General features: G+C 38.7%; 2 protein-coding genes across 2 annotated transcripts in view; one reads left to right on the forward strand and one right to left on the reverse strand.

Annotated features, from left to right (window-relative positions):
* The window catches only part of AVL9 (AVL9 cell migration associated), a 46534-nt gene extending 38663 nt beyond the window's left edge, over positions 1-7871 (reverse strand). The window contains exon 1 of the mRNA XM_032483761.1: positions 7087-7871. Coding sequence (XP_032339652.1) covers positions 7087-7179 — 93 coding nt within the window. The 5' untranslated portion in view covers positions 7180-7871. The remainder of the gene's footprint in view (positions 1-7086) is intronic.
* On the forward strand, positions 1293-18668 carry LSM5 (LSM5 homolog, U6 small nuclear RNA and mRNA degradation associated). The gene is made up of 6 exons (XM_006187746.3): positions 1293-1300; positions 14956-15025; positions 16209-16304; positions 16611-16638; positions 17390-17462; positions 17860-18668. Exons 2-6 carry the CDS (start codon positions 14980-14982, stop codon positions 17890-17892), a joined length of 276 nt encoding a protein of 91 aa, XP_006187808.1. The 5' UTR covers positions 1293-1300; positions 14956-14979; the 3' UTR covers positions 17893-18668.
* The last annotated feature ends 4104 nt before the right edge of the window (positions 18669-22772 follow it).

The raw sequence follows: 22772 nt of genomic DNA on the forward strand, positions 1-22772 counted from the left end.
AAAAAAAAAATTCAATTTCTAGATATGCACCATACCCACCAAATAGGGTCTAACAAATTATTACTATCACCTGTGAAGGCCATGGGGGCAGGAACGGGTTCCTTAACAACCCTGTAGTCATTTCCGCCTGTGGATACACAGCTAACATACTTTGTGACAATTTGTTGGATGAAGAAAATAGAAGTGCAGAGAGCCATATTTCAAATCTAACTGGACATCCAAACATAGCTGTTTCTGAAGTCAGACTTCTGACAATTTAATTACCTAGAACACCGCCGATCAGGAATAAGTGAGAAAAGCATCTATCGGCCTAACCAGCTATCATGAAGCCCCTGACAGAATACTAAGGAGAATTCTTTAGGTCGTCTTTCAAAACTCATGACTAAGTTACTTTATTTCATACATATTTAGCAGATGTGGTCTCCCAGTCCATGGAAGAAAAGCAGCAACATATGAGATAGCAGGGAGAGGAAACTGAAAGCCATGTTATGTTTCTGGTCAACATGGAGAAGTAACTACTAACTGCTCGGCCATCTCCCTGCCTCTGACTGGCTATCAAAAGCCCAGCTGAGTCAGAGGCACGTGTCAAACACTGTTTAAAAAAAACAACCCCCCCCTCAAAAAAAACCGAGAATGCCATAGCACAACGAGTGACATTTGTTAAGAAGGCAGAATTTCTGCTTCAAAATCTATTTTAACAAGATCTCCACAGGGAAAAAAAAAAAAAAAGGCTTAAAATAGTCTCCACACTCTGAAATGGTGCAAAGTCACAAGGATGTTCTTTACTGCACTATTCAAAATAGCAAAAAACTGGAATGCCATCTAAGTGTCCAAAAAGGAGAAGTTAAAGATTTTGAGAAAATATTGTTTATAATTCAACATTATCAAAGTGGAAGATATTAATAGTCTAGTGTCACACTACAAAAGGCAGGTCAAAAACTTGCTTATATAATACATTTTGGGGAAAAGTTATGTATATTCCTTAAAGTATGGAGAACCAGAGGAATATTCATCCAAGCGTTAAGAGCAGATTTCTCTAGGATACAGGATTTTAAGTGCTAATTTTCTTCTCTATATTTTCTCACTTTTCTACTACAGTGAGTATATACTACTTATGAAAACATATCATTTTTTAAAAGCAGCTGGAATATGATTAAAAATTTTTCAAAAATATCAATTTCAGTAACATATCCTAAAAATATCCTAGAGAGAAACTAAGTTTTTAATCTGAGGACATCTTAACCAAATATAATAGAACCAATTTTTCTCAGAATTACTAGGTAAAGACTCTTCTCCCTACGTCTTCATCTTCCTCTTGTAGTGCCCATTCCCTGATAGACCAGGGTCCTTCTGCAGTCTTCCCTACCTAGCAAAATCTGTCCTCAGCAAAGGATTTGAACCACGCTGATAACAAGGAGAAAGTTATGGATGATATGTAAGCAGTCTACCGGAGATCAAAGACTTCAGCCAAAGAAAGAAATTTAGGCACTGCTGAGCACTTTCTAGCTATCTGGGAAGAACTATAAAAGGACAAAAGAATCTTCCTGATATTTCTAAATTTCCATTACAGACGTTGACCCCCCACCCTGCTTAGCTGTGATGCCAAGGCCTACACGAAAATGATTCCACTGCTGTAAGTATTAAAGTTGCCGCCCTGCAAAGTCAGAGATTTTCATCATTTCAGCATATAAAAAGTATGGCTAAAATAAGGAACAAACCTTCACCAAAATATTAAAGTTCAAGAAATAAAAGTGCTATGGAGGGCCAGAAAATGCAATCTTCTCTCCGGGGTTTCTCTGAGTAGTTAAAAAAATCTTTAGATATTATTCTTCCCTAACCTCTAACTATCCAAAATTGTTTTTTCTGTTTCAAAGACCTGCTTAGTCCAACAAGAATCACAAAAGATACCTCCCCAAGTTTCATCATTGTCACCATAGGATTCCATCGACAGCAGGTGGCAAAACTGCATGCCTGTCAGCCAGCCATCTGTTACCAAACCTGAAAGGGTCAGGGTTTGACACTATTACCCTAACATAAACCAAACCCCACCCCAATCTCCTCATCCCATCCCTGAATTTGCAATGCAGCATCCTGCTATTCAGAGATTTTCTCAGCATCAGCCTACTCAGACCAACAGGAAAATATCTGTTCTCTTCACTGCTTCTAGTTTGCTTTATTCACTGTTGAAACTAGTGCAAACATGAGTTCTAGTTCTTCTATAATTCTACTTTTTAAAGAAGTACAGTCTGGTAAAACCAGTTTATTCAAGAATTAAAACTGCTAAGAATATGAAGACAAATATATGTATGTATATGCATGACTGGGACATTGTGCTGTACACCAAAAATTCACATACTGTAACTGATTGTACTTCAATTAAAAAAAAATAGTAAAAAATATTTAAAACTACCAGCTATATATACAAAACCATGAATCCTATCAGAATAGTGGTCTAAATTCAAGTAATAATTCAACTTTTTATGATGTCACTTTGGAAAATAACTATTCCCTATTGAGTGCTTAAATAAGTTCCAATCTCTCTATGAAAGAACTAAAAAGTTTATTTAACATCCATTTGATTATATTATTTTGCCAAAAATTATGCTAAACTGACAAATACAGCTTATATAATTACTTCCACAAAGCAAGTAAGGAACAAACAAAACTCTGGAACACACAATCTGTAACAAGCAAACTACTACAGAGATGATGTCCATAAGTTACCTCATGTCAATGAGTCTAACTGCAGGTGAGTTTTTAAGGAAGAAGAGTTCTTTGCTAAATATTAAATTTTTTAAAATTTCAGGGGAAGAGTCGAAATGGACAAATACTTCAAAATCATTTGAAATGGTATGGTAGTAATTTAGCTCACTTAAAATGTTCTAAAAGTTAAGTACATCAATAAACTAGAATAATGACTACTAGAAGCTAATAGGTTACTACAGAAATCATTTCCACAAATTACCCAAATAAAAGTAAAAAAAAAATCAAAAGATAAAGTTAACAGATGTTCATTTTAACTTAAATGAAAGAATTTTTCATTTGAAATACACCTGAAGGCCTCAAAGGTGGAAAAAAACGTAGGAAACAAGATGAACAAATGAACATCTAAATGCCTAGTTTGAGGATCTCCAACACAGACGGCTTTCATCTTGTCCATGTGAAACGAACTGACTCCTTTATCACAGGGCACTTTTATAACATTAGAGACTACAAAAATTTAGTACATTTCCTTAGGTAAAGTTATGTTCAGCAGACTGCTGAAAGGAGTAACTTTTTTAAACAAAGGTTTTACTTCGGCTCACTTAAGCCTTAACATTACACATTACAACCAAGAATGGGAATTTTCACTATGAATAATCTCAGTAGATGGAAAGAACTGTTGATCAACATGACCTGCAGCATTCCGAATACTAGGAAGAGCAGTCTAACAAAGCACCCTAAAACATTCTAAAACAATCTGAAGCAATAGTCACAATTCAATGAGCCATGCACTTTTAATCCTTTACACCTGGAAGTAAATCTTAAAGTGGAGAAGGTAGCTGATTAATCCATCGTGAAGGAAATCTTACAAAATTAGAAAGCCTGAAACACCTGTTACACTGATTAAATGAGAACAGTTTCCAGAACAGTGCTTCTGCCTAAGACTTAAATACATGTAATACAGGTACTTTATATCAAATGTATTTGGATTTTGAAGGGTTAAGAAAGCAGAGTTGTAGGCCATCTAAAATTATTTGCAGATGTGAGGAACACCCTTTAAGAACCATATAACATATATTGGAACTTTCAGTACATTTTCTTGCTATTTTATTTTATAAAAACTATGACAAAAAAGGGAGAAAGTTGGGAAACCAAAAATGAGAGTTGAACAAACTATTTTCCCATCATTATACCTCAGTTGAACATCCTGTTCCAGCTGGATGAACTACCATGAATTAATACAAATTGTCTCCAGCAAGTTTGTTTTGACTGCATTCACTTGTCAATTTCATCAGCCAGCTCAGTGAGAGCCTTTTCATTCATAAGCTGTTGTCTGAGTGGAGTAGCTATGTTAGCAGCCCCTAGACACAACCTGACTACTACCAGAGGGTTTCAAAGAAGTTTTTCAGGTTATCAGCTCACCCATCCTTAAGTCTCTTTAGAGTCCAGAAATCAGTCTCATCTCTCCAACCAACCTCCACCAGAAGAGTAATAGGAAAATAACAGATTACTAATAAGCCAAAATTTTTGAGAAATAGTAATTATTCTGTTAAAATATAAGTGTTTTGGGTCTTGCAAAAGCTACAGAATATGCACTAGATCTAAAAATCACTTTCTTGATCACTGCATTTTGACTTTAACAAGCTATAACAAATTCTCATTTGATTTGCAAAACCAGGTTCTTAGCTCTTCATTTTCTGCTATGAGGTTAAGTGTAATCTTAAAAGGCTTGCTTTCTTTCCGTCAGCGGTAAGAACATAACCAATACTAGATTTCTCATCTTTCATTGCACTGTGGCAGAATCCTCTGCATTCTCTTCCACTCTATCAGCAACCTAGGTGAACAACCAACAAGTATATGTATCCAAAAATAATTGTCTTTGTCTCTGTGAAGCACCTCGTGGATTACAAATATATATATATATACGTGTGTGTGTATATATATGTATATAAACATACACACACACACACACACACACACACACAAGGCATGTAATTTTCAATTCTACAACCTAAAAGTGCTACTAAGAGATGCAGTTATGAACACTCGGGATATCTGAGCTTCAATGTTAGTGCTAACAAAGAGGCTCTCCTTACCAAACTTAAGTCAGGCAGCTCTGAACTCTTCTCAGTTAGGCCCTGACTTTTGGACTTCTGTGTTCATTTCTGCATCATCTAATTTTAGCAAGAATCCTCTTAGATGGGTTTAACTAGAAACCCCCTTTACCTCGATGTACTAACTTTTCACCCACTGGCCCCCACTGTGCTCCTTGGCTATAAATTCTCACTTCCCCTTGTATCCAGAATCATGTCCAGTTCTATATTGAGGTCTGTTTCCCAATGTTGCATAGCTTTTCTAAACAAAATTCATTTTTACCTGCTAACTAGCTGCGTAAGTATGCTTAAGTCACTTAACCTTTCTAGGTTTCAGTTTACTCATCTGTAAATTTAAGGGAGGTGGAGTGGATCTCTAAAGATCCCTACCAGGCCTACAATTCTCATGAAGAAATCTGGTAGAGGAAAATGAAGTACAGAAAAAATTACTCAATTTGGACTTGCTGGAGGTCATGGAGCAGTTAAGCCAGGACATCATCCAGATCTCCCAACTCTGACCCAGCATGATGCTCATTTTACAAAAACTAGTCACCTTTACTTTAGTGCTGAAACCAAAACCCAGGCAAACCCAGAGAAAGGGTATGACACCCAGGGTGCTGCTTCATCTTACAATCTGTTGTTCAGTGTTTTTTAATTCATAAGCAGCATTACATTTGTTTCATAAATCATGTTTCTCTTCTGGGAACATATATCATATTACTTTTGCCAATAAGACAGGCAGAACACATAATAATTAATCTTGACTCTAGGTGACAGCAAATATTAAGAGATTGTACTCTATTTCCTACCATTATTTCCTTCTTTTTTGCCATTAAACATTCCATTCAGTTTGGTTGTGAAGTGGACTCCACTTCTTTACCCTAAAAGACTCCGAGATATCACGTGGCTCAGCTGAGTGAACAAACTTGGTGCTGAGACAATTCTGACTCCACCAAGATGGTTTTACTTCCTCCAAGTTTCAGTTATTTCACCCATATTCACAAGGTAGGTTATGAAATGACAACTAACATCAAAAATGTGAAGTTTTAAAGTATTAAAAATCTAATGAACACTGTATTTACATGCCATGGTATAATAATCTCAAATGTCTATTTTCTTACCTCTAAATATAGGGCCACATTAAAAAAATTTTATTCTACTGCTCCTGCTTGGAATTTTTTAAAATACCACACTGAATAATGCCACTTCCTCCTTGGTATCTTTCTATGCCATTTTTACCTGAGGGACAAGGAATATGATACATTTTAAAGTTAAGCAGTCTTTAAAACACATACAAACACAACTATCCTTTCATCAACACTCCCTTCATCTTTCTTTCACTTTTCTGTTATCATTCTCTAACGAACTTAAATTTTGTCAATAAAAGTCCTGTAAAATGTTATTTTCTGTGAAACGCAAGAAACAAAATGCTGCATGACCTAATGATAGTAACCGGTATTTTTAACACTGTAAGCATGTCAATTTACTGTTCACTAGCACATTATGACATCATTGCCTTCCAATGTTTGCTCTCATTAAACAATCCTGTTTCCATCTTTGTTTCCTTGCCTTCAATACATAGATTACAAATGTCGTATTGTTCTCGTTCACCATTTCAGTTAAGAAGCTTGAAACTGACTTTGTATTTGCACGTTTCTTTGCTCGGTAAATAACACTTTTCATCACAACTGAGCTGGAGAGGTCAATCTCTCACAAAAAGGCAGGAACTGAACAAGATCAAATAGCAACACCAAGGCCCAATAGGAAGGGAGGCGGAGTCAACACACGACCTAACACGACGGGTTCTAGGGCTTCCATACACAGATAAACAAAGGAAGTGGATTTTCCCACGGCGCCGCATGTGCTTCAACCAACCTGAGGCACTCGTGTGGAAGCCCACAGCTCATTACCTTGAAAACGCTGCCCAGGTGCTGAATCTTTCTAAAGGATCCCACTACAGGTGGACACCCAGAAAGTCAACGGAGACAGAGATGGATGGGGAAGAGTGGCTGACCTTCCTACCACACCACCAAAGAATCTAAGAAATATCTACCAACACTGCGACACATAGCTCCTCCGCCGCTCAAGATACAATTTTCAAGGGCAGGAGAAAGGGGGCGTGGGGGTGGGCTTCAGGTGGGGCAACTGCGCGGAGCTAGAGAAAGGAGCCAAGTTCAGGGGCAAAGGGTCGCGGGCTCTGTAGGGAGGGCTCCACAGAGCCAAGGGGAGTGCGTGCCCGGGGCGCGCGAACGCCCGAACGGCCGGGGGCGGGCTCGGGTCCCTTCCTCACCTGGCAGCCCTTCTTGTGATGAAAGCCGACCACCACGATGTGCAGTACGGGCCCCCGAGTGGCGCCATCGCCGCCCCGCCCCGCCTTCTCCATGGGCAGCCGCCTCAGGCCCGCACCACGACGACGTCAACCGCAAAGAGCGGCGGGCCAGGCAAGCCAGTGATCCCCAGGAGGATGGCGAGCGGTGGATTTCAGGCGTCAGCGAGGGCGCCGCATGAGGACCGCGCTGGGGGCCGGGAGGAGCCCGAGGCTGCTGCAGCTCTGCGCCGCCCCCCGGGCCGCGGCCGCGCTTCCCTCATCCGCTTCCGCTGCTTCCGGGCCGTCACCTGATGCGGCGGCCGCCGCCGGCGAGACGGGACTGGGCAGGACCCGGAGGGAGCTGAGGGGCGGAGCGCCGCCGGGGTGGGCGGGGCCTGGTGGGGCGGCCCGGCACACCTGTCCCTGGTCACCGCTTCCCCGCGCGACATCACGATTCCGCCTCCTCTGCCCTCGCTTTCTCCTCCTCAGAATCTTGGTCCCTCCCCACCTCTTTCCTCAGCGTTCCTTCCTATTTTTGGTTCACTTTCCGAGTATCCAGTTCCTTCACTCTCTCCTTCGCCGCACTGGCCTAGGGTTACTCTGCCCTTTACTCTTAAATTTTGGTAACAGGGAGGACTGTTGGTGCGGCTCTGTAGTTGTGTATTCAAACCTTCAAATCACTACTTACCCAGGGTTTCGCTTGTACTTCGTTCTAGGTTTTTTCCCCTTATTTAAATATTATATATAGGAGTTTGGAAGCGTTTTAAGGCCTGAAGCAGAATACCGTTGAAAAGAAAGGAAATTTACGGAGAGACCTGTAAAATGATTATTCTAGTACTGCTATTTTAAAAAACATATCCATTCTCCATTTTTCTGGGTTTAGTACTCTAGTCAGCACAAAATACATGGGGTCTGTTATCACCAGGGTTATTTTATTTCCTTACTGACTGTACTGGTTCAATTTTTTCAAAAGAACCATTGAATCTCATTCTATGTGAGTTTAAAGTGAATAATGGAAATACTAATAGATTTAACAAGTCTTATCCAGGGCAGTCTGGGGATAATCTAAAGGATAGGTGACTACTTCAAATAGTTTTCGCAAGTCTTAGACTAACTGGCTGTGAAGTTTACCATTACAAGTTGCATATCTCAGTTTAGACAACTTTAGCAATTAATACTTCTACTTCCAGCTTTGAAATTTAAGGACCTGCATTCTAATCTAAGGATAACTGAGAAAAACAGTGAACTTCTTATAATCTACTTTCTATGATTCAGTAGAACTTTTTTCATGCATGTCAAGCTCATGTTCTGTCACTGAGCTATACCCCTCTCCCCTCAGTAGAATTATTTTAATGCTAGTAAAAATACTGTAGAAATTTTTCAGAATGTTGCTACTGTTTCTTTTATGTATTATAAAATTCTCGGCCTTGGTGCAGAAATGTGTGTGAAACTTTATTATTCCATGTATACAGAACATGTTACTGTTTTCTTTTGTCTGTCTTGACATTTTCCACAATTGGCATAGCTAAAACTAAAGTGTAATTGAATATCTTTTTAAAAAGATCTAAGGGCAGGGCATCTCAGAACTCTGCATCTACAGTGAATGCTGATTGCTTAATTCATTGTGCAGAAGACCCCAGTAACAGCTTTGTAAAAATCTGTGTCACTTTGCATCCTAGGGCCTCCAACTAAGATTAAATAATTTATTCACAACTTTTATGCTGCTTAAATGTTTAAAAATATGTCATTAAAATAAACTACTGAAATAAAAATATGTCAGTTAAAATAATGATATAAACAAAGAAGATCTGTTACAGGGAAAATTGGGAGAGAAAGTAAGCAAGGGGATTTCCAGAATTTTTTCCATGTCTAATAATACAGACCAGTTCATTTAACAGTTTAGAATAACAAATTTTACATTCGTTTTTAATGAGTTGTATTAATATAAAATAAATTCATTAACAAGATGTCTATAATGTTCTCCTTTATTTTAAAAAGTATTAGAAGGAGATGATTAAGATTGGAAATAGCAATCTGAGATAATGGAATCCTTTCTGAACATTATTTTGAAATATTATTTGCTTTTATTTAAAAAAATGTTTTTTAAGGGGTAGATAATTGGGTTTATTTATTTATTTTAATGGAGGTACTGGGGATTGAATGCAGGACCTCCTGCATACTAAGCATGTGCTCTGCCACTAAGCTATACTCTCCCCTCTTTGGGTTGTATTTTTATGATGACATTTAACGCCAGGGAAAAAATTTAAAATGCTTTTCTGAACACACAATACATTGAAGAGCTTTTTTAGTTACATGTATTTTATGATGAATTACAAATTCTATTTTGTCAGCTCTGTAAGAGCTAACAGGAGAAAAACTCTGGAGACATAGAGCTAAGATATTGTTTTAAATTCATTAAAAATGAGCTCTCCATCTGGAATTGGCCTGTTGTTTCATTTTGTGTCTTGCCTCAGGAAAGAATGCAATAAAATAAAACCATTCCCTTCCTGCAATCTCCACTAACCCTACTGTGTAAATGAATTATATCTCCTTTTTTAGAATTTAAAGAGACTTTCTTTATTCTTCTTCAATAGTATTGAATATTGCTAATGTTAATTTTGTTCTTCTAATGAATTTTGACTTTGTTAAAGCATATTTTTCTGAATTTTAAACTCTACCAGGTAGCAACAATGCTTTGAATTTAGTCCCTACTCTCATTATGGTATGATGAAAATAAAACATGAAGTCTCAATTCTTGTTTTATTTTCATCAAACAGCAACAGAAAAGGGCTTCACAAAGAAATTTGGCATTTGTCTTTGGCATCATATGAAGATTTAAAGAGGTTGTTAAGGGATATGAGTGAAATAGAATAAGAATCAATTTAAAGAACATTAGACATTATAGTACACCTGGAACTGTGATAGGCAAAGTGCATTAAAGAAATAGAGGTAGGGAGGATATGGCATGCACAAGGTCTTGAGTTCAATCCCTGGTACCTCCATCAAAAGAAAAAAATCTCTGGTACCTCCATCAAAATTAAAAAAAAAAGGAAACCTGATTACCTCCCCCCAGAAAGTAAATAAATAAAAATAAATAAACATTCAAAAAAGAAAAGAAAAGAAAAGAAAAGAACAACAACAAAGAAAGAAAAAAAGAAGAAAAGAAAAAAAGAAATTGTAAGCAGATAGGGTAGGGGGTCCTGGGAGTAAAAGAACCAGATACAGATTTTTTTTTCATGAAAAAAATTTTTCTTATTGAAATATAGTTGATTTACAGTGTTGTGTTAATTTCTGGTGTACAGCATAGTGATTCATTTATACACATGAAAGAGCAGGAACCTGTAGGGTCCTCCCTGGTACATACCTGAGTTCCAAGGGGCAGATTCAAATAGTTCCCTCAGGGAAGGGACAGAGTGCAGAGGCAAGAAAGGAAAAGTCAAGAAACAATAGTGCAGCCTTGGGGCAGGGTCCTGGTTCCCTCTCAAAAAATATACATAACAATATCTTTTGAGTTCTTTGGCAGGAATAAAGGCCCCCACCCAGGTGGGGAGGCAACTTCAGGCTGAGCACAAGATTTCTGGAACAGTGTCCTGCTACCTCAGCACCAACCAATCAGAAGAAAGTCACACACCCTGCTGTCCTCACCCCAAATTTTGTCTGTAAAGACTTTTCCCCGAAAATCTTCAGGGAGTTCGGGGTTTTCAGACATGAGCTACCTGTTCTTGCTTGGCTCTACAGTAAGCGTTTCTCTGCTCCAAACTCTCGACGTTTCGGATTGTTCGGCCTCTCGATGCACCTGAAGGAGGATTAATAAAATGGCCACATTAGGCTAACAGATTGCTTACTCTTATGTTTGCCCTTAAAACGGTCGACTAATCTGACTGACTGGTTGCTACTCACAGTTCCAGACCCATCGTTAAAACTAAATCTATTAGTTTTGTTGTAGAGAATAACCTTTGTTTTGTTGGAGGTTTACAGGGACACCATGACCTAGCCCAAGGGGATGGCTGCAAGAACAAAGAATGCCTGCAGCAGGAAGATTACAGCAATCAACCACACCCCCTCCCTTATTTTCCCTCCCGCTCTCTTATTTTTGTATAAAAGGAGCCTGAATCCTGACTAGAGCAGGATGGTTCTCCAAGACATTAGTCAGCTTTCCTCTCGGTCTGGCGGCTTTCTGAATAAAGTCACTATTCCTTGCCCCAACACCTTGCCTCCTGATTTATCGGCCTGTCGTGCGGCGAGCAGAACGAGTTTGGATTCGGCAATGAGTTTGGATTACTGTTTCTGCTTTATTCCAGTAATTGAAAGCAATAATCATACTTGGTTTCTGAGTTGTCCTCCAGGGAGGTCACAGAACGGTAGCCTTACAAAGTAGGCTAAATACCAAGAAGACCATGACTTGGATGCTTACGAGATAAAGATTAAAAAAGTGACAATCGCTAGCCTCTATAGAATTGGTCGCCTGGAGGCATTATGACGCCATTCTAAGTCTTCTGATGGGAAAATAATTCTGTTGATTGTTATCAATGCTTTATTGTTTAAGCTGTGGCTATATAATCACCCTACCCCATCCCTAAGCAGGGGTTCACAGTGTTGAAGGCACTAGCCTGCTGTGAGTCCTCTTTGCCCAGCAAAGCAATACATCTGTCTCTTTTCTTCTAAGCTCCAAGACCCTATCTCTGAGTTACTTGGCTCTTCAGGGATGGGGCCGATCTTTCGGCAACACATCCGGCACATGAACTTGTGTTCAGTCTCTCACACACACACACACACACACACACAACACACATTCCTTTCTGTAGTCTTACCTTCTGTAAGGTATTGAATATAGTTCCCTGTGCTATACAGTAGGATATTATTGCTTATTATAGATTTTTGACATAAGAGAAGCTACTTTAGGCCTAAACTGTTTTGTGACCTAAGCCTGGCCACCACAATGCTCGCCCTTGAACAGGTCTCAGTAACATCTTAAGGGAACAAAAGAACGAATGATTGTTATCAGGCAAGAGAAGTAATAATAGCAAAGATAATAAATCAGTCATAAAGACTCCCAGTTCTGTTTAAAGGATAAAAATTAGCCGGAAGCACTTTCTCGAGCTGTTTTGCCAAATTTCAACACCCCTCAAGCACTCAACCACCAGATCAACTGGAACCTAAGATGAACTTTTCTGACCCTCATGCCTTCAGTCGACTAAAGCGACTAAAGCTTTGGCTCTGTCAACCTTTGCCCCAGTTCTTTGCTAAATTCTCTGCTCAGGCCCCTTCACTAATATGCATGTACCCTTTGCTTAAAACTTCCCTAGTTTTGGGGTTTGGAGAGATGCTGTTTTGGGAAAGATCCCTGGTATTCGCCTTCCTTGCCCCAGGTAATAAATTCTTCCTTCTCTAGATCTTTGGCTTGGTTGTGTCTTTTGGCTAGACACCCACCAAGAGGCAAACCCAGTTTTCTGGTAACAGAATTGCTGCCTTTAAGTGGCTTATGTCTTTAAAAATATGATAAACGTGAAACCAGCTAGCTAGCAATGAATGCTAGCTTTTGTAGCACCTACTCTAAGCCAACCATCATGTGAAATATTAGGAAACAAAGATAAATAAGTAATAATAGCTCACATGTAATGAGTAGGCCCTATGTGCCAGTCCTCTGCTAACCACTTTTCATGAATTATCTTACCTAATCTTCACAACAATCCTATAAGTAGATACTATTATCCTTATTTTTTCCGATGGGTAAATTGAGACTTAGAAAGGTTGAATAGCTTGCCCAAGCCAAGTCAAATAACTAAAAGGAATTGTGGTGGAGATGAGATTTGAATCAACGTAATTTAACATCAGAACTAATGTATTTAATCACTGTACTTCTTCCCAAAATTAACTTTGAGGAACCCACAATTTTTGCAGGGGTTGCGTGTGATAGGTTGGGTTTTATTCCACTGGGTAGATAATTATAAGAGAATACTCTGAGAGCATTCTGTGGGCTATTAGCATTGTTGCAGGACGATGGGAGAGCCCAAGTCTGCAAGTCAGAGAAGCTTCACAAAGGTGGTCACATTTGAAGAGGGTTTTGAAGGATGAATGGGATTTATCAGAACTTAAAGGCAGAACATCCTAAATGCAATAAAGTAAAATCACTAAGGACTAGGGTTATTAAAGGAAGGCATTTAGAAAGGGAAGGATCTTATGCCAAAGTCAGAGGAAGTATGTAAGATTTAAATTCAAGTGCAGCAAGAGATGTTCAGAGAAGAGCACATGCTAATTGCACATAGTATTCCCTCTACTTAAAATGCTGCTCCTGTCCCCTTTCTTCCTATCCAATTTTTATTCACCAAGACTAGACTCCTTTGCAAAGATTTCCAAGCTATCTGTGAGGCCAATGGGCAAATTATTTTAACCTCTCTGAGTATGAGGAACTTTATCCCAACACCTGTTTCAAAGGATAGTCATAAAGATTAGGAGTAAGTGTATTCGTAAGTTTCCTGGCACATAGTAGGTACTCAATATTTATGAAATGCAAAAAAGCCAGGATTGGCTTAGTATTTAGAAGGAGGCTGAACCCTAGTTGGCTTTGAACTTAAGGGCCCACCTGAACTCAAGGACTTCTGAACCTCCTCACTGATGTTTGCCTTAAATCATACCTACTTCTTTAGGACAGTTGAAGCTTCCTGAAAAGGGTGGAGGTGCGTATAGCTCAGTGGTGGAGAGCATGCTTAGTATGTGCCAAAGTCCTGGGTTTAATTCCTCATACCTCCATTAAGAAAAAGAAAAGTCTTTTTGCTTTATATATTAAATTTCACGAGCCCTGTACAAAATGTTTGTTAGTTTTCTTTCTCCCCCATTTATCCGTTAGCTCCTATAAGAGCAGAAGACCTTATAGTTCTGTTCCTTACACTGTTGTGAACTCCACAAAATGCTAGACAGTGTGCAACTAAGTATTCGTTCAATGAATGAAAGATGGGTACTTTACAAGTATTTGTTGTATGAATGAATGATATGCTTTCTGGTCTGTCCTGTTTAAATTATTTGGCTGTAAGTTCCTTCCATACAAACATTAAATAGACCAAGGCATTGAATTTGTTTGCTTTCTCTATTCAAAATAGAAGTGTAAAAGGATCAAGGTTTTCTCAGTGTGATTTCACTAACATAGAGTGACATCTGGTGGTTTCCTGAGGAAGAAATAATGAATACAAAGTCTATAATAGATTCCCAGATATAACAATATTGAGAATGATGAATTAAATAAAGTAGCAGAAAATAAAAAGAAAACATATTTTAAGCCACAGCCCCTCCCCTTCCCAGAGAAGTTTAAAAAAAAAAATGCTGGTTGTGGGTTTTCAATCCACCGAAACTGTAAAGGAAGCAGTAGATTACTTTAAAAAAAAAAACCACCTATTTTCTTTTTTCTTTTCTTTCTTTCTTCTTTTTTTTTTTTTTTTTTTACAAAAATTGCAACATAATGAATTGGTGGCGGGAAAAACAAATTTATTTATACCGGTCTGTAGAAAGATCCTGGGTTGAAACGAGATATAACTTGACAGGTGAAAATCAGACGACTCAAATGTTTCCGTTTTGCAAAGTCTTTCAGGTTAGAGAAAGCATTTACTTACAAGGCAGGATATACTTAACGTCTCTTGGAAACTTGGAAGGGCTAGTTATCTGTGAGACCGCAGAACCTTCAAGGGACAGAAATATTTCCCAGGATCTCACGGGTAAAGAAGCGGCTGGGGCGGGCCAAGTGCGTTGGCCCGATCGCACGCTCTGACTCAGATTGGTCGAGCCTGCCCAGGCTCTGGAGGGCGGTGGGGTGGAAAGCGGAAGCGCGCTCTTTCAAACTCGCCGTCCCATCGTCGATAGACGCAGGCCACTTCCGGCGTAGCCATGGCGGCTAACGCTACCACTAACCCGTCGCAGCTGCTCCCTCTAGGTAATCGTTGTTCTGTGGGGAGCTGGGGCGGGAAGCTGAAATTTAAGAGTTGGGGACTGCGGGGCAGCGTAGCCTCTGGTTAAGTGTTAGAAAATGTATCGGACCAATTGCTTGCTTTCTGTAGGTCTCTCTTCCAGGCTCCAAGTCTCTATGGCCTCAGGCCGCCCACGTCTCTTTCTTGGCGTGGTAGGGTCTTCTTGAGGCAGGGACTTTTGACTCCTTAAACCTGACTGTCGCCGGATAAGGCTCACAGTTAGTGACTGCGTCGTCGGCCTTCTTTGTTTGAATTCGCCTTTACAGTAGTGGATAGCAGTCCCGTTCCTCAACCTGGCATTTAAACTCCCCAGATTAGAACCTGTTGTCTGTCTGGCCGGCTGAGAGGCACTGCGTTCTGGAATGAGCCTTAAACGAGGACTCTGGAAACTAGTCCTACTTGTCATACATTCATTCATTCCACAAAGTTATGGCGCGTCTGCGCACTTGATACGGTGACTGGGCACTATTCTTAAATCACGGTCATTGTCTTCAGATAGCATACAAACCAGTGCAGGAGATAGGATACCGGACAAATAAACAAACCAAATAATGGTGAGCCTGCTAAAGAGATGTTCAAGCTGCTGTGAGAGTACAGAGGATAGACTTCTTGGGGGTGGAGGGGACGTAGTGACAAGAAAGAATCTCTGGTGAAGACAGTTACGTTTCTCTCTTCCTAATATTTTGTATCTGAAGAAGGATTGAGTTAGTGGTTGTGGCCTTGACTGAAAAGTTTTTTCCTTCATTGGACAAACTCTTTTTGAATGCCCAGTGTACATCAGGCTCTGTCCATTGGGGATACAGTGATGAGTAAAAACAACCACGGTCTCTGCTTTCATGGAGCTTAGAGTCTGGAGGGGGTTCGTATGTTAATCAGATAATCTAAAGTAGTATTAAACTGCAACCGTGATAAATTGCTACAAAGGATGGGTAAGCGGAGAACAGGGAAAACTTTTCCGTTAATGGGATGATTGAACGGAGATGTGTAGTGTAAAATACAAAGTTCTTATGAGTACTTTCCCTGGCTTATCTTTCACCATATGCAAGTAATAAGGGCCAGTAGGCACTCACGTATTTGAAGTAATGAATGAGCAAAATAACATTGCTTCTTCTCCCCAACCTTTTTTCCTTAAAAAAAAAATGTCCATAGAACTTGTGGACAAGTGTATAGGATCAAGAATTCACATTGTGATGAAGAGTGATAAGGAGATTGTTGGCACACTTCTGGGATTTGATGACTTTGTCAGTATCCTTTTAAAAGGTGGTGGCATGGGTTTTTCTTCAGTCTGTCTGTCTTTCTTTCTTTCATATTTAAAAAAAGAAATAGACTATAGACAGTACTTACTGATTACTACAATAAAATTAATTAATTTTCTTGGAAACTGTGATAATGTTTTAAGAGGTATGTGTACTGAAAGAAGGTGAAGTTCCTACCAGTCACAAGCATTTTGAATTTGAGTCATTGTGTTCAATATTATAATTAAAACTGAACAAAGGCAGAATCCAGGGTAAATTTAACTTGTATATTTATTTTCTTAACACCAAATTTCAGATATGGTGCTGGAAGATGTCACTGAATTGTGAGTAGTGTTAAAAATTAAAGAATGGGGCAGGGGGACATCTCTTTCTAATTTAAGACAGTTTTATTACTGTTGAGTCAGTAAAATGCTGAGAAAACACTGCCTGTTTGAATTACTCTAAAGTAGAAATTTGACCTACTGATGTTAGTAAAATTGGATTGGAAGGTTTTACCTTAATGTAATTGTCACTAAATTGCCAGGAAATTAGTGGAGACAAGGCTTTAAGGTAAAAGATTAAAAGCAGCCAGGGATCTTAGGGCTCAGGTCAAATAAAGGAACTAATAATAAGAGCATTTAATGCTTTTAATTAAATTAATTACTCTGTAACATATATAATAGAAAATATAAATGGTGACTCAGTTACATTAATTAGAAAGATTGCAACCAGTAGCTCTGCTTTCAGAATTGAATTGATTACAGATTGGTATAGTGGATAGGAATCAGTAGTAAATAATAGTAAAAAGAGGGAAGTTTGTAAACATTTTACTTCATATTTGATCTCCTTGGCAAAGTTTCAGCTTTTTAGATGAAGATCAGGCCTAGTGGATGCGGATCTTAGATCAGTCAGTCCACTCAGCTGCCTTTGGGGAAGAACGTACGTCACCCAGTGGATAACCTTTGTCTCTGCAGTGTTGGTACATTTGCCTGACCTCATGTTCCTATATATGCAATAATTAACCTTTGGGAGATCAAAATATTGGCTTTGATTATCACTATTTATCCTGACTTTTTTTTAAATCTATTTGTTCAGCGAAATCACACCAGAAGGAAGAAGAATTACTAAATTAGATCAAATTTTGCTAAATGGAAATAATATAACAATGGTAAGACATAATAAAGCTGTTTTATTTAGATGTTAAGCCATGTTTGTGGGGCACGGGTTACAGAACTAACTTGGTTGACTAAATGCTCATGGCCCAGTGGTGCTTCAGATGGGAAAGGGATGCTCTAGTGGTCAGGCCTTGAAAGCCACGCTGTTGAAGATGACATTGGGCCTAAGAGTACTTTGCTTGTGCTCTTTAATCATTTTACCAAGAATCATTGTTCAGACACTGAGTATTAATTGATGATGTTGGAATTGTAAACAGCAGTGACATGAAGAAAATGGGAATATGAGGGAGGGGTAAAGAGGCAAAAGTGGCTTTGGTCAATGAGGAGCTCTCAGTAGGGGTTTTTAGATGATGTAGTAGTGATGGTATTAAACTTTTTATTCCTTTGCAGCTAGTTCCTGGAGGAGAAGGACCCGAAGTATGAATGGATTTCCTTGACTTACACTAGATTCTGTTTTGTTTTATAATGACAGCAAAATAGAATTTTTTTTTAACCTTTTAATGTTTGGATTCTGTGAAGCCAAGCTTCCCGTTAAAGGGAAATGCTTTGAAGATGCATTGTAAATGCCCATTTTTGTAAGTTAGTCATGATTATCTTGGGAAAAGAACAGTTTGTTCTTTGAAGACAAAAATAAAGGTGTTTTTGGTTTACTATCATTTTATTTAGTATACTGAAATAGCCAGTGGAACAAAGCTTGCAGTTATTTTGTCAATTGCTTTCCTGTCAATTTTTGCTAATTTGCTTTCACATTTACATGACCATTTGATTCTGAAACAAAAATTGATCCAAAAAAGATGATGAGGTTTGATTTTTTTGCATTTAGAAAACCTGAAATGATTACTTACAAAATTCAAACTCTGATGCCTTGAAATGAGGATTTTTCTACTGAACTCAAGTTCCATTAACTCCTGTTAAAAACAAACAAGCAAAGTACATAGATAATATATGCACATTGTAGAAATGCAGATAAAGTAAAAAGGAGAATAGTGATCATACTTTGCTGTATATCCTCTTAGGCTTTCTCAGTATACTCTCAGTACACATTTTATTTTTACAAAAACATGCTTTCCTGAATATACTGTTTTGTAGCCTCCCTGTAAGACTTTTAAAATTTATATGGCGGGCATCTTTCCATGTCAAATATTTCAGCAACATTAATGTGTGCATAATATTTCATTAAATGGGTTTACTATAACTTATTTAGCCTCTTCTTTATTACTGGCCACAGTAATCTAACTAAATCAGTATACATTTTTACCTTTCTTAGAATTAATTCACAAATGTGTAAGGTCAAAGGGTAGATACTGTCATGTTGCCAGCAAAAAGTTTTTGCCACCCTACAAATAGTTGTAATTTTTCATAGTACCCTTCACATACTTAGCAACATTGGCTGTGTTCTGTCTTCTCTCTTTGCCATTGCAATGGGCAAAACTTGGTATGTTTAAATTTTTAAAAATTAATTTTGAACTCATTTGCATTTTGTGAATTACTTATATTAGGCTTTTGCCATTGAGATACTTTTCTTTTTCTTACTAATCTGTAAGAATGCTTAATAGGTTACTCTTAATCATGCATTTTGCAATAACTTCCCCAGTTTATAGTTTGCCTACTAGTGGTACATTTTTGGCATGAATAATGTGTTTTTATATAGTCATGTGTTGGTCTCCTCCTTTATGGCTTTTGTCTATGGTTAGAACCATAGACGTAACACATGGTTTAGAAAGACCTTCTTTGCTCTGATTATATGTTTTTCTGGTACTTTATATATTTTCTTTGTTTCATTTAACTCTTGAATCCACCTTCAATTTAGTATTTCCAAATTAAAAAGAAACAACAACTTTATTTTCTAAAAAGCAAAGCACTGATTTGTAGTATGTTTTGATTTTCACAGTGTACTCCTACTATGGCTGATTTCAAGCTGCCATGGATTTAATAGCTGGCTTGTAAACTTCCCAAAGATTTAACAGTAGGTTCTCAGGAGCCAGTAGGAGCCTGTTATCCCACCCCACTGCTTCTGACCCTCGTTGGAGGGAGGGGGTGAATACTTTCCCTCCTGTTACTTTTCCCTTTGGAGGAAGCATAAATGATGTAATACCACCCTCTTTCCACCCTTTTACTTGCTATCCTGCAGGAACTGGGTGGTCCTGCTCAGTCTTTACTTTTTTCCTCCTAGGAGTTTGTAGCCTGCAGGGAGCACATGTTCTTAATTCCAGAATGCTATGTGTTTTAGAGAAGCCTGACCTCACTTAGGGAGGCTTACCACTAATCTATTTGTGGCAAGGAGGATGATTTTACTTCTGGGGTTCAGTGATAGGAAGTTCACTTGTCTACAGATAAACTGTGTCTCAATCTAGTCTTAAGCAGTAATAAAGATGGCCTGACTCCCATCTGCTTACACTTTTGTCTTACACTGCAATTCCTTTAGATAGAGTACTATTCTAAATAAGGGTTTGTTAACCTCAGTGCCATTGACGTTTTTGCCTGGATAATTCTTTGTTGTGGGGGCTGTCCTGTGTATTGGAGAATGCTCAGCAGCATCCCTAGCGTCTATCCACTAGATGCCAGTAGCATCCTTCTTCCCTGCTCCCCTCAGTTGTAACAGGAATGGCTCCAGATGTTGCCAAATGTCCCCTGAGGGGAAAATAATCACTAGTGGTTGAGAACCACTGTTCTAAATAATAGAGATGCTATTTATTGGGCCCTCTAAAATCCCCTACATTTAGAGTGCATGGGCAAGGAATACTGAATCTAGACGAGTAAAAGTTGGGGAGAAAAGGTGATTGAGGATTCTGGCAGAGTGAAAGATGGTTTTAAGCAGAAGCAATGTATTTGGTGCTAATCGTATAGGATTTTCACTTTGGCAGGTTGCTGGTGAGTGGCTGTTTTTGTGTAGGTGTTTCCTTTCTGTGAAGGCAGGGCTGTATGTGTTGGCCCTATGGTGAAGGTGAGGACTCAGTAAAAATGAGAGCAGAAAAGGCAGAATCTTTGCCGGCATTGGTGACTTAGGTCAGTTTTCTCAAACTTTGGTTTCAAAACTAGTATGAAAACAAGTCAGAATGACTTGGAAAGCTACTAAAGAACTCAGGTCCAGGCTTGTTGACTAGGTTAGAGCCTTGGCCCTTCATATTTTACCAAGTTCCTAAGTTCTCCAGGTAATGCTGTTCCTCACCTTAAGCCTAAGACCCACTGCCTGAACGCGTAGGCTCCTGCAGGTGCCCATGAATGAAAGATTTGATTATAGAGATGAGAATCTGTATACAGATCTTTCATACATTAGTGGATGGAACAGTGTTTGCTGCATTTAAACTGCAAGGCAGCTAAGTTCTATGAACTGTAGAGCAGTAGTGGAGTTTTAGTTTAAATTGTTAGTGCCAGGCCTCAGCAGGCACTAACATCTGCTACCTTTTACTGCTACCATCTACTACAGCCATCTGCTAATCTGAATGCCAGACTTTGGTCTGGACCAGAGTGTGGAATGTTGGAGCCACGTGCCTTGTCCTTAGGCTTGAGGGTCACTTCCCATCAATGTAATGTCAGTTTTGCTCGTCAGGATTAATTTATTCATTATACAAGCTTTAATCATGTCTTTAGATTTCAGGGTCCAAAATTGCAACTTCATCCATAGAGATGTGGCAGATTTTTATTAACAAAAAATGTGGGCCCCTATGGTAAAAGAATATGTCATCTTCTAGGATTGCAGTTGAGAAAAATCTTAGTGAAATTATTATAATATATATATGTAACTGAATCACTGTGCTGTACAGTGAAACTAATACAACATTGTAAATCAACTATACTTGAATTTTAAAAAATTATTGTAAACCAAAGGCGGAAAGCCTGTGATTGGGGCATTTTATTTTTCAAATTTTATTTTGTGACAACTTCAAACTTACTGAAGAAAAGTTGTAAGAATATCAGAAAGAGCTCTTACATGTTCTCACTCAGACCCCACTCAAGTTTTGTCACTTTCCCCAAGTGTCCAAAGCAGAACGACCCAGTCCTGGATCATGTGCTGTACTCGATTGTGTTACTCTAGTCTCCTTCAATCTGGAATAGTCCTTCAGTCTTCCCTTGACTTTCTTGACCCTGACATTAATGAAGATTGCTGATTAGTTATTGTAGAATATCCCTCAGTTTGTGACACTTCCCCACAAGTAGGCCACAGTATGCATTTCTGGCAGGTGTATCACAAGAGTAAAGCTATTCCTCCCAAAGCGTCTCATTGGGTGGCACATAATATCAATTAGTTCCATTTCTGATGGTATTAACTTTGTACTTTGATGGATGACATCTGCAGGTTTTGATTATAAAGTTACATTTCCTTTTATTTTCACTATTTTGTGGGTTGACTAAGAGCATGTAAATACCCTGTTTTTTACCTCACTTTAACTCACCAGTTCTTTTACTCATCAGTGTTTCTTATTGAAATTAATTAATTAGTGGTTAATTATTAATTATTGAGTAATTAAGTCAGATATTGGAAAACAAGGTGGCATTCAATGACTTATGGGAATAAGACGGAGGAAACTACTTGAAGAAGGCTGTTTCTAAGTATGAGAAGAGAATAATGACTAATTATTTGAAATATTTTGAATTTGTAGAGATTCATGATTCTGGCCAGGATGTGGAGAAATTGGAGCCCTTGTACACTGTAGGTAGGAATATGAAATGGTACAGCTGCTGTGGAAAGCAGTATGGTGGTTCCTCAAAAAATTAAAAATAACATTACCATATGATCCAGCAATCCCACTTCTGGGTGTATACCCCAAAAGAATTTTTGAAAGCAAAGTCTTGAAGAGATGTTTGTATACTTAAACATGATTAAGATGTTAAATTATGTTGTGTGTATTTTACCACAATAAAAAATTGGAAAAACTGATGATTCCCTAATACTAAAAAAGAGTGTTGCAAAAATGGCCCATCTTTGTCTGTTTTGATATCCTTGTCTTTTGTATGGATGTGTGCCTTGCAACTTCTATACAGAGGTGCAATCTATTTAACCTTAAATCTAAGCTGGCTCTGTGAATTGCTTTGATCAAGAGAATGTGGCCGAAGTGATGTGTCAGTTTCTGAGCCTAGGCCACCAGTGGCCTTGTGCACTAGGGCTTGCTTTCTGCTCTCTCTCTGAACCTTGGCACTACTCTGTGGACAAACCGGGGCTAGCCTGCTGGGTGATGAGGGAAATGTAGCCCCAGCCAGCAATCAGCCATCTAGCAGATACATAAGTGAGGCTTCTAGCAGCTAGCCCTGACCAACCCACTGGCTGACAACAGACACAAGAATGAGCCTAACCAAAATTAGCC

This window comes from Camelus ferus, chromosome 7, assembly GCF_009834535.1.
Source record: "Camelus ferus isolate YT-003-E chromosome 7, BCGSAC_Cfer_1.0, whole genome shotgun sequence".
In the NCBI taxonomy this organism is placed as follows: Eukaryota; Metazoa; Chordata; class Mammalia; order Artiodactyla; family Camelidae; genus Camelus; species Camelus ferus.